The sequence below is a fragment of the Manihot esculenta genome, chromosome 9 (assembly GCF_001659605.2).
Source record: "Manihot esculenta cultivar AM560-2 chromosome 9, M.esculenta_v8, whole genome shotgun sequence".
Lineage (NCBI taxonomy): Eukaryota > Viridiplantae > Streptophyta > Magnoliopsida > Malpighiales > Euphorbiaceae > Manihot > Manihot esculenta.
This window is the reverse complement of record NC_035169.2, coordinates 23,687,104-23,700,029: the sequence shown is the minus strand read 5'-3', so window position 1 is coordinate 23,700,029 and position 12,926 is coordinate 23,687,104. Positions and strand designations below refer to the sequence as shown.

The 12,926-nt window shown below is 31.9% G+C and overlaps 1 protein-coding gene across 2 annotated transcripts; it reads right to left on the bottom strand.

The window, feature by feature from the left end:
• Positions 1 to 5,475: 5,475 nt before the first annotated feature.
• Positions 5,476 to 8,711, bottom strand: LOC110623474 (glucan endo-1,3-beta-glucosidase 5). Of its 2 annotated transcripts, none has more exons than XM_021768435.2 (2): positions 8,170 to 8,711; positions 5,476 to 6,841 (listed from the first exon to the last, which is right to left on the bottom strand). In XM_021768435.2, the coding sequence occupies exons 1-2, from the start codon at positions 8,508 to 8,510 to the stop codon at positions 5,743 to 5,745; spliced, it is 1,440 nt and encodes a 479-aa protein (XP_021624127.1). In that variant the 5' UTR covers positions 8,511 to 8,711; the 3' UTR covers positions 5,476 to 5,742. The 2 variants fall into 2 exon arrangements, 1 of the variants encoding a protein (XP_021624127.1); XR_002489286.2 differs by lacking the exon at positions 8,170 to 8,711 and adding an exon at positions 7,337 to 8,163 and having other exon boundaries at positions 6,703 to 6,841.
• Between the last annotated feature and the right edge of the window lie 4,215 nt (positions 8,712 to 12,926).

Genomic DNA, 12,926 nt, shown 5'->3' with positions numbered 1-12,926 from the left:
TTAGACAGCTAAGGAATAAGGAAATTCCGATGGTGAAAGTTCTGTGGAACCACCATAATCTAGAAGAGTGTACCTGGGAGACGCGGGAGTCTATGCTCCAGCAGTATCCATATCTGTTTTAAGGTTAGTTTCCTCCTTTTTATATGTTTATTGTTTGTTTTAGGAACATCCGAGGACGAATGTTCTTAAGGGGGGGAGAATGTAATACCCGGCTAGAGTCCGGCATCGGAATTCCTGTCGTCCGGTGGAATCTGGGATGTCAGAATTCTCTAGAAGGGTAAAATTTATGTTTTTCTAAAGTAATATAGTATGTTTTAGTGTTTTTAAGTTGAAATGCAATGAGTTTTAAGAGAAATGAACCAAGGCAGAAAAGTCAGGTTCGGTCGCCAAAGGTGAGGTTCGGCCGCCGAACATGCATGGCTTTCGGTTTCACGTATGGCCGCCGAAGGTGGTCTGGCCAGCCACCTATAAAAATGGCCCTCAGTCGGTTGAAAGGATAAGCTTCGCTGTTTCTTTCACTTGCTGAGGTGAGACTCTGTCCTTTTTTAGCATTCTTTCATGTTTTCATCCACTCTTGCAAAGATTTGATTGAGTTTTATGTTATTTTGAAGGTTTTGAGCTTAAAACACAAAGTTGTGAAGTTTGGAGAGTTTGAAGGAGAGTTGCTTCAAAACTCCACGTTAGGATCATTCATCTACTTGATTTCAAGAGGTAAGTGAAGATCCTGAACTTGTTTTTATGATTTATAATGGTTTTATGGGGTTTATGGAGAGAGTTGCATGAATAGGTTAAAAAGAGAGTTTTTGTTGATTTTGTGAGAAAAGCTTGAATATGTGTTAGATTTTTTGTGTGTTTGGGGTTTTTAGGTAGTTTTTGACCCCTTTGAGCATATACTTAGGTGTATGCAAGTTGAGGAAGTGAGGTGTTTGAGTTTGGAGGAGTTTTGTGCATTTGGCGAGAGGCAGGGCAAGTTTCTGCCCTGCTGATGAACTCAGGTTCGGCAGCCGAAGGAACATTCGGCCGCCGAACTCCTGAGGAGGTGAGAGGAGGTGACTTCTGTTGCCCAAGCTTGCCCCTGAGCTTTTGGACTTTCGGCTCTGGAGGAGAGTTCGGCCGTCGAAGGTGCTGCCGAAGGTTAGAGACTTTCGTCTCTAGAGTGCCTTTCAGCCCCTGAAACTAGCCCCCGAAAGGGTTCGGCTGCCGAAAGTTGAGATTCGGCCGCCGAAGGTGCATGAGTTTCGTCTCTGGAGAGGACTTTCGGCTGCGGAACCTGCCGTCGAAAGTGTTCTGTCCAGCTTTTCTTTACATGCTTTGCATGGATGTTTGAGTGAGTTTAAGGGGATTCTTGGGGAGTTTAATAGAGTTATTCTTAAGCTAGTTTGGTCCCTCATTTAAGTCTTTCTGTGCTTACACAGACCAGAGGAACCAGAGAGAGCAGCAGTGAGTACTGCTCCAGAGTTTCAGAGCCTGCAGAGTCAGTCAGTCTAGATAGCCAGAGGTGAGTGGAACTAAACTTAATTCTTTTAATTGAGCAATGGAATGTTTTTGGCATATCTCATGCATCATGATTATGCAATAGATTGATTGCATTAGAATCCACGAATATGTTGCATTGCATAGTTAATTGTTGATGTGGGTGAATGCTGAATGATCCAATAGTCTCTGAGTTAAGACCAGGAGCCTTTGACTACGCCCTGGCAGGTATAGTTAAGACCAGGAGCCTTTGACTACGCCCTGGCAGGTATAGTAAAGACCAGGAGCCTCTGACTACGCCCTGGAAATGGTAAGTACAGGTGTTATATACACGTATACATATATGACAGGAAGACCAGATGCTCGATTCTACGCCCTGGCACGGCAGAGTTACTAAGACTATGTGGTGACAGGTTTACCCTTGATGTGGATTGTTTGTGTTGTGATGCATTCCATAAGATCATGTTTTAAATGATATGTTTTACTGTTCTACTCACTGGGCTATAGAGCTCATCCCACTCCCTTAACCCCAGTCTTGCAGGTTCAGTGTACAGGGTACAGAGGAGGATCCAGAAGAGTACAAAAAGAGAAAAGAGATATGTAATAGCTTAGAGTGGACATATAATAATAAAGAGATGTACTAGTTGTGTATTCAGTTACAGTTGTGCTTGACTTAATGGTTTATGTTGTAAATCTTTTGTTATGTACATGATCCAGTATGTATATGTTTTACAGAGTATGTGAAAAACCAGGCTTAACAGGTATGAGATAACCCATCTAGAGCAAGGTCTAGTCAGGGGTACAGAGTACAGAGATAGTGCATGCACAGGTTAAGCCTTGGTTCAGAAAAGAGTTTTTATTTTCACAGAAAATGTATGATCATGTATGAGATTTACAGGTACACAGAGAGTATAGCAGGCTTGCTACGGGTTCTAGCGGCCTTAAGCCGACCTGAATCCTAGCGCCGGTGACGGTCCATTTTGGGGTCGTTACAGTAAGCATGGATCCTCACCTCCCCTTATGTTTTATGCATGTTTTAAAGAGTTTAAGAGAGTTTTATGGCATGTTTTGCATGGATCTAGAAGTTGGCGTATATGTTGGTCATATGCTATATGTGATGTTTTGATGTTGTTTGTGGAGTTTAAACTAGTTTTTGAGCTCCTATATGTATGGTTAAGGGTATATGCATGTTTTGAGAGCTTGGTTGCATGTTGAGAGTGGTTGGTATGGTTTTGGAGGCTGAATATGTGAGTTTGACCCGAGTTCTGCCTTGCTGGAGAACTCAGGTTCGGCCGCCGAACCCCTTGAGGAGGCTGTTTTGGCCGCCTAAACTCGCCCCCGAAAGTTTGGACTTTCGGCTTTGGAGAGGAGTTTCGGCCGCCGAACATGCCGCCGAAGGTTTGGACTTTCGGCTCTGGAGTGTCTTTCAGCCCCCGAACCTTGCCCCCGAAAGTGTTTGGCTTTCGGCTCTGGAAGGGACTTTCGGTCGCCGAAGGTGCCGCCGAAGGTGCATGAGTTTCGGCTCTGGAGAGGGGTTTCGGCCGCCGAAGGTGCCGCCGAAAGACCCCTGTCCAGCCTTCCTTTGCCTGTTTTTCTATGCATGTTTATGATGTTTTAGGGGGTTTTTGGGGAGATGTTTATAGCTATGTTAGAGTATGTTCGGTACCTCATTTGAGTCCACCTGTGTAGGTGCGGACCCGAGGAACCAGGGAGGCCCACAGAGTTAGTGATACAGTGACAGTCCAGCAGTGCTAGAGGTGAGTGGAACTGAACTATGTTTTAAATTTAAATGAAGGTTTTATCATGTTTCATGCATCATAAATGCCATGATGATATTAGAATGTATTGCATTAGTGTTCACGAAGATGACACATTGAATTATTTATTGTGAATGGGGATGGACAACAAGACGACCCTTTAGCCCTCTGATTATTATTTCCATGTAACAGAAGTCCTGAGGAGCCCCACAGAGGGCCGGGCACAGAGTTTATTTGTTTGTAACAGAAGTCCTGAGGAGCTCCTTCGAAGGCCGGGCACAGAGCAGAGGGATTTTTGGGTCAGTCCATCCGTGATGTGACTTGTTTGTGATGTGACGCATTTCATGATAGCATATTTTATTAAATGTTTTATTGTTCTACTCACTGGGCTCTAGTAGCTCACCCCTCTCCCTAATCCCCATGTTTTCAGGGCCTCAGAGTAAAGACCAGAGCATCAGCAAGGGTACAGTCTAGGTTTATGTATAGTAGTGGACATGATGTAAATTAAAGTAATGTCATGAACAGGGATAATGTAATGTAATGTATACAGAGATATAGTATTGTGCTTGGCCCTATAGCATGTTTAATCCTTTTGTACATGATCATTATTTTATGTTTATGATGGAAACCAAGCTTGGTAAATGTAATGATGACCCATCTGGAGTATTTGATGAGGACTCCAGTATGGGGCTTTATGTTTATATTTACAGAGATAGTGCATGCACAGGTCAAGCTTGGTAATTTTGAAAAAGTTCAAAATTTTTATGGAAATGTATGCTCATGTATGGGTTTTATTAGGTACTCAGAGTTCATAGTAGGCTTGCTACGGGTTCCGGCGACCTTAAGTCGACCTGAATCCTAGCGCCGATAGCGGTCCGATTTCCGGGTCGTTACAAATATGATAAATCAATACGCGATTTTACTCATAGAAAGGAAGATGCGTAGATCATAATGCTTAGAACTAAAAAAATAAAATAAAATAAAATGCTTTGTGACAGGTCGATCTTAGATCGGTTCAGTTTGTTTGTCAGAACTCACCCTCTCAACTACAGAGCGATATTCCATAAAGAAGTGATCGTTAACGGTTACAATCCAGTAAATCTCCGCTTGTGATTATAAAATTCTCAATCAATTAGCCTATCAATATCTCATACTAACGAGTCGGCCACATTATTATCAGATTATCAAAAAATACTATATTTATTTCCACTTTCTTACTGTATAAAAAAAACGATTATAGAGATAAAAATACACTATTCTCTTACACTACTCAACTTACAAACAATTCATTATATTCATCTTATCTTTCAGTATACTGATTTGAGCGTTGGAGTGGCAGTTGTGAACACTCACTTCACCACTTCACCACTTCACCACTTCACTTTCTCTGTCTTGCATCATTAGCTAATCACATTATAGTTCTGGTTTTTAGCCGCATCAATAATATTTCATTTATTCTCCTTTTACATCCTAATATTTGCAATATAAAAAAAATAAATGTCCTTTTTTATGATATTTTTTAAAAAATTAAAAGATTTTTCATTTTAATTCAAGGACTATTTTTTTTTTTAAATACAAAAAGTAAAATTTTATATTATTACCGTTTTCTCAAAATTTTTTTACTTATAAAAATAAATTTTATATTACTGACTGTTCTCAATCTATTATTAATGAAATACAATCATTTTATAAATTTAAAATTACATTTTCATTTTATGTAAAAAATAAAATAAATGATGGAATAAAAAAGAACTTTTTCCTTTTGTTATTTTCTTTATTTTTATTTAAATAAAAAAGAAGAGACAGAATAATAGTTATTTTATTCTTCTTGTAAAAAGATTAAAAATAAATAACTTACTAAAGTTTTGTAATAAGGAAAATAACTAAAAATCAAAATTTTTTTTTTTTTAACAATTGCAATCTGCCATTGAGAGAGTGATAAACGGTTAAGTTTAACAGTTTAAGGTTGAATTATTTAAACTAGTTTAAGGTTGAATTATTTAAACTAGTTTAAGGTTGAATTATTTAAACTAGTAAAGCTTAGAGTTCTTTTCAGATTATTTTTCTCTTCATTTAAGAGGTAATATTATGAATATTTTGTATTGCATATTTTTTAATTTTTATTTTTTTAACTGCAGTGCCGCCACGTTCCAGTTTTGTTGGAGAAAATAAAATCTAAAGATAAGATGTTCAGTACTAAAATTCATCAACCTCTCTGTTCAAACAATAATCAATAACTTCTAAACGGAAATTTTTTTTAAAACGAAGTCCACCAGCGAAGGCTTCATCATATTATTAAATAGGGCCCATATGATTTCAAGATGGGATGATTCAATACACATGGCAAGTTCATAACTACTTCCTAAAATGATGCTATCACAATATCACATACACAATAACTTCCTATCATTTTGAACAAACATCGAAATTACTAAGTATTCTCTCACCTATGTTTAACACTAACCGTTTCTACCAAGGGGACCCGCAAAAACCCAGTTGAGGAAACTTCTTTTTATATTAGAAAAACACACAGCCCCCATATCATCAAAATCCAAATCATAATCCGCCTAGGACATGGTCCAAAACCTGAACTAGTATCAGTTACACCTACAAGAAACCTGCAATCGCCAACAGATGGGTCCAGGAATGTTACCATGCCGAGACCATCAAAATCACAGCTTTGTGCATTTTGATCCTGAAGCTGATAGTAACTGTTGAAAGCATAAGAGATGTTTCCCTTTGCTCCAATTCCATTGCATGATCCCCCATAATTAAGTGTTGAGCAATCTGCAACACCACAAGCAATTCTCATGTGGTTGGCGACCCCAGATAGATCCTTGGTCGCGTCTGCCACACACCACCTAGATGGGAGATACTCAACATTCTTGGCATTCTTCAATTCCTTGTTGCCCAAACCAAGGTTCAGTGGATATTTAGCCTGACCATCAAAGGAGAAAATCCCCCAGTGCCTCTCAAAATTTCCTGGAAGTGTGCTCTTTGCCCCTTCATCTAGTAGGCTGAAAATATAAACATCCATGGGAGGAGCACCTGGTCTAAGAGGGGTTCCTTTGTTACTCAAAACATGATATATAAGTCCCTGGTTGAAAGCCTTTGCAGCAGTGAGGTTCGCACTGATGGCTCCATCAGTTGGCCAACCCACCTCTCCAATAACTATAGGCATTTGACCATATCCAAGTTTGTTGAGGGCAGCAACTAAAGTGTCAAAATTCCCATCAAATGCATTGCCATAGACATTAGGCCCATCTGTAACAGGATGGGTACTCCCATCAAAGAATGCATAATCTTGTGGAAAATCTGTGCTCCCATAGAGGCTAAGGAATGGGTAAATATTGACAACAAAAGGGGAACCGTTTGAGCTGAGGAAGGAAAGAAGTTGAGTTATAATTTCTGTTAACTCAGGTCGATATGTTCCTTGAGAAGGGAGGGAGGATTCATAGGCATCAGCATTGCAAGGGACCACTAGCTTTACATAGCCAGCAAGATTTGCTTTAGCCAAAGACTGCTGCAAATTGAGCAGGGCAGGAATCACATAGGATTGAAATTGACCAGAATAACTAGTGAGGAATGGTTCATTTCCTACAGCTACATACCTGCCATCCAGTAAGAGAGAAAATAATGAGACATCCGAAACTTCAGATATGCATAGAAGGTTACAACACATCTCAAATTTTATAGATTCAGAAATAAGGTCTTAGCTAATTTAATTTCAGAACTCAGAAAAAAAGCTTCTTAACACGTGTCATTTGAGAACTAAACTCCAGAATCATATTAGCAAATGTGAAACTAGCATGAGGTATATCGACCTAAGCTCCATAGGCCTTGATGTAGCATCTTTACCAGATACCGCTCTCAGCCCAAAGGATATGAATAGCACCAGCATTTTGTGCAGCTGAAGATTTCTCTGTCCCACAGGTATGCATACATAGACACAAGTAGTGATACTTCACCATCCTCCTTGGTCTCTCCTCCCACACACACACATACTAAAGAAAAGCAATTATCTATTTCATACTTCTATTTGTTTACGTGTCCTTAGAAATTTTCTTAATGAAATAACTTATTAAGGATAGGCAGATGCCATATACCATTAGTCGTGCAATGCCGTCTATATCCTAGGACAAGGAGCTGTGCTATCTGGCATAGGAAGTCCGCATAGCAGCAACAGCTTTCATTAACAAGACAATTAATTGTTGGGGAAGTAGAACAAACCTCAGCTGCATAGGACTAATAGAAATTCAAACTGCGGAAACACTATAAAATAAAAGATTCATTAAACAAAAACATCTAACAGTTGCTAAAGTTATACCTCTGCTCACATCAATAGCTATTTTCCTTTAGACTAAGATTAACTAAGCAAAAGGCCAAGTGCTTTATGTTATACCTACACTTCTAGTAATTCTAACCAATACGACCAAATCAATATATAGAGGAAGAGCTATTAATATATTAGCAGCAGCTAGATCCTATGATATTACTCTATGAAAGACTTCCATAAGGAAGGAAACAGATTGTGCTTTTCTAACATATTCTGCTAGTGCTGCTCCCTCACATTCATCTTTGAGTTTTTACAGAATTACTTCAAAAAATTTTGCAATATATTTCCCAAAATTGCTAATAGTTTACGCGAAAAATCAGAAATTAAGGGCCTGAATTCTCACATATGTTCATATAATCACAGTATTGATCAAGAGTTACCAAAATCGCCTATTACCCTTTTCGGGTACTGTGATTCTCGTGAAAATCAAATCTATTCCTTTACTAAAACAGAAATTAAAAAAAACAAAAGGTAGAAGGCAAGATCAAAAGAATATATGAATTTGCATTTCCCAAGGCCTTCAAGCAATCCAAAGAGAAAAAAGCAAATAAAAAAATGAAGAAGATGACAAATAAGAAGCAAAATTGAGGGAGAGAGAGGAACCTGATATCAACACCACCTTTAACCACATATCTGGAAACATTCTGGCGAACCCACAAATCAGAAACAGCAGTTGAAGAGCTAATAGCAGCCAACATTTCATTTGGGATCCCAACCATGACTTGAATACCACTACCCATTAAAGCTCCAAGCACTTCTGGGTCTGCATCAAACAGCTTTACCTTCTCTATATTGTTGTCTTTCAACAGATCCACCACTGTGGAAGGCTTCAGCTTTCGGAAAGATACAGTACCCCAGTTCACTCCTATTGCTGATTCCGCAACTAGAAAAGAGCCCAATACGAGTATCACCACATAAAGAAAAGCTTCTCTGAAGCCTGACATTTTTGTCTGATACAAAAATAGAAAAAGCTTAGTTAGCTCCCTTAAAGATCATCAACACAATTACCCACTATTAACCATAACACTACTCAGCGGGATAACGTTTGGCGGTGGAAACAGCGGTGGATGGTGGTGTTTGGGTGGCGAGTGGGAGGGTGACAGGTGATAAGTGACAAAAGCGCTAGAGTAACTAGATACATGAAATGGAAGCAGTATAACCACCGAAAGGGTAAAGTAGTATTTTTGGCATTTTTAATAATACATTATGTAATGTCTAAAATACCCTCAATGTGAGACGAGTGTCATTTTATGTTGATGGAGAGACTCGTCATTTTCAGTGCTCGGATCAGATACCGACCACGTTGACAAGCATCCAAGAGTTTAAAATCAATCGGGAGTTTTCCACTGAAAAATTAATTTTCTCGTCTAAAAGAAAAAAAAAATAGTATTAATCATAAAAAGAGAGAATGTATTAGACATCACATGAAAAAGTAAAATTAAAAAATTTTGTTTGAAAAACAGCATTATTAAGCTTAAATAATTAATTTTAATTATTTTTATTTTAAAATTATTCAATTAAAATATTTCTATATTTTATAAAATTCAATTTTTAATATTTTTTATTAAAAAAATTATTAACTACCTTGAATATATAATATTATTTACTTTTTATAATTTTTAATATATATTTTACTATAATTTTCAAAATTTATAATATTTAATCTCTTTAATTAAAATTAAAATAAATTTATTAATAATATTTTAATTAAAAAATTAAAAAATTTCTAATTTTATAAAATAAAAATTTTTTTCATTGAATAATTTTAAAATATAGATAGACTATTAAATTTTTTAAGAAAAATCCAGATATCTCATTATAATTCTCTTTTTAATTTAACAGTAAAATATTAGTAATTTTTCAAAAGGTCGTAATGAAATAAATCAGCAAAATACGGCATCCCTGACATGTATAAAGAGCTTGAAATGCTGGTGAGGCATTGCAGTTTGAGAAATTTAAATTTTCATTTTACTTTTTTAAAATAAAAATTAAAAATTAAAAAAATAAAATTTAATATTTTTTAAATTTATAAAAATATATTTATCATCAGATTAATTCTGTAAATATAAATTTTTATATCAATAATTTATTTAATTTAACAAAATTTCGAAATTGCTATAATCATAAAATTAAAATTTTACCGCTATTTTGAGTAAGCTATTAGTTTTTTTGAGTTTAAAATTTTTATATTTATTTATTTATTTCAATATATTCATATTTCTTATCTCTCATTATGTAATTCACCTACTTTAAAAAATTAAAATTGTTGAAGGTTTTTTTTTTTACTTATTTTTAATTATTTAAAATTATTTTTTTATAATATAATAATATATAAATTAATATTATTATTTAATTTTATTTTTTAAAAAAATTTTAAAATAATTTTTAATAATTAATAAAATTTAAATTTTTTAAAATTATATAATTAAAAAATCAATAAAATTTTTATTTTATTAATTTAAATAAAAATTACACGAAATAATTTATAGATAATTGACTAATAAAAAATTTTAAAAAAAAGTGAGACGAAAAAACTAAGCCTTGGAAAATCCAAACGCGTAAAATAATTATGTTTTAAAATGACATTTTACCTAAAAATATAATTTATAAATAAATTAAAAGCTAATTTATACTGTAGTTTGAAGAATTTGATAAAAGTCAGAAATTTTTATTTTTTTATTTAGAAACTATTGATTTTGGCGTTTTTATTTTGTTAAATATATCGTTAATTAATTATAAATTACAATAATTGATTTAAATTTAAAAATTTAAATTTAAAATATTAAATTATTATACTCACAAATTTAATATAATAAAAAATTTATCTGAATAAATACTTCAGATTTCAAGGTTTACTTTTTAATTTCTATTTAAAAAAAGTTAAATTATTATAAATATTAAAATAGAAAAGGGTGAACAGTAAAATCTAAAATAGTAAAATTTAAAGAATTACCGTTAGCGACCGGAGGAAATATCGATGTTTAAATCATCCCCTGTTGGAAGGGGGAATTAAATTATATTTTTATTAAGTTCAATTATATTAGTAAATTTCCTTAAATTAAAGGATTATGCGATCAAAAATTAAATTATTCATATTTATATTAAAAATATTAAATTAAATAATAAAATCAAGTTTTTTGAATTTGTCAAAGATTATTTAAATATAAAAAATTTTAAATTTTAAATAATAAAATCAAGTTTTTTGAATTTGTCAAAGATTATAATTAAATAATTAAATTAAATTTTAAAAAATTAATAGTAAAATACATGCAACTCCTAAAGTTTTAGATGAGTATAAAATAGATTTTAAAATAAATACTTTTATTTTAAAAATGTATTTTTTATTACTTTTTTCATTTACTATTCTTTTTTATTTTTTTATATATTTTAAATTAATAAAAATTTTAAAATATAAAAAATAAAATTTTATAAATTTAATAGAAATTTAAAAAATCAGATTTTTCAAATTTATTTAAATACATTTACTATTAAATTAAATTTATAAATATTTATTTTATTTAATATTATTTATATCAAATAAATTTTTTTATATATAAATAACATGTATATAATTTATAACGGCATTGAGTATAAATATTTAATAAAATATTTTTATATATAAAATTAATATACATATTAATAAAAAAATTATTTATAATAAATATTTATAATATATTTATTATTATATATAATAAATATAAAATATATTTACTATTAATTAAAAAATTATATATTTATTTTTAAAAATTTTAAGAATTATATTATAATTATATTTACCATCTAAATTTTTTAAAAATTAATTTTATTTTATTAATTATAATCTCAATAAATTTACAAAGTTTAATTTTACTATTTAAAATAAAAAAATTTTAAATGTAATTTTTAAACAGTATAAATATTATTTATAAATTAAAAGAAAAATTATTATTTAATCTATATAGTATGAACAAAATTTATATATTAATTTTTAATTTTAAAAATTATTTTAAAATAATTCTGATAATTTTGAAAATTTACTAATTAATTTTTTTTATTAATTTTAATTATTAAATATTATAAAAAATTTTAAAATGCTCTTAACTTTTTAAAAATTTAAAAAATTAATTAATAAATTTTTTAAAATTATAAATATTAAATAATAAAATAATTAATAATTAAAATTAATAATTACTAAAAATTTTAAAATATTTTAATTTATTTTTAAAATTAGTAAATTTTTTGAATTTAAATAATAATTTTTTCTAAATTAAAAAAAAAAAAAATAAAAAAATAAACAGAGGAAGTTGATTGCGACTTGAGCCGACGTGGCATCATAAACGGAAAATTACTTCAAAATGGGGAATTTATTTATTTGGAAATGATAGCGATGTAGGTGACGGTTACTCTTGATTGTGATGAGCCGACTCTTCATATGCGACTTCTAACTTAACAACTGTCTACTGCTTGCCGCACCAAATTCTCCCTTTCACATGCATTCCAACATGCAACTCCTAACCTTATCCGAAAAAAGAAAAATTACAACTCTCAAATATTGGAGTTAATTATTAAAATAATATTTTAAAAAATAGTTTAACTAATAAATTTTTACCCAATAAAGTATAAAGAGGATTTACATAAAGTAGTTTAAGGCAAAAAAAAATTAAATAAAAAAAAATCAAACCACTTAAAAAATTAGCAAACCAAAACACAAAAGCTAATTAAAGTAATTACGCGGCATCAACACCAACATTAATATAATAGATAAAATATATTGACACGACAAAAATCAACACACTATACCCACCTCAAAAATCAACACATTATCGAAATTGCTAAAAAAAGATAATATTAAATAAATAAATAAACAAGAAAAAGAAATCAAAACAGGAAAGAAAAGTTCAAAATAGAGAAAAATATAATAGATATGAACAACATCACACAAAAAGAATGCGACAGAACATTGATGGTAGCGAAGATCACCAGATGTAGCGATGCAATTTCAAAATATCGACACCATGTATGCAAGAACTCATTTCTCCGGTAGCCAAACGCAGAGCAATAATAAGGTTCCAAAGAAACTCTCCCTAATACCCACAAAAAACCTGAAAAACTAAAAAATTAAAAGAAAACACAATAAAGAGTCACTATTATAGGGACCCAAGGCGAAGGGAACTAAAGGGCAGTGACAGGAAAACAGGGAGATAGAAAAGGAACATGAACAATAAAAATAGAAAAAAAAATTTCATAACAAAAGGAATAATAAACAAACAATTTTTTGCTCTTACATTATGAATTAATAATTATATAATTTTTAATTTTTAATTCAAATGGATATTTTTTTAATTATTAAATTAAGCAAATAAATTTTAAGAATAAATATC

Bases quoted from the DNA above. Each gene is read 5' to 3' on its own strand.
- LOC110623474 (XM_021768435.2), bottom strand. From the start codon at position 8,510: ATGTCAGGCTTCAGAGAAGCTTTTCTTTATGTGGTGATACTCGTATTG. The intron at 6,842-8,169 runs GTTCCTCTCTCT...ACTGGATGGCAG, and splicing joins AAAGGTGGTGTTGATATCAG to GTATGTAGCTGTAGGAAATG.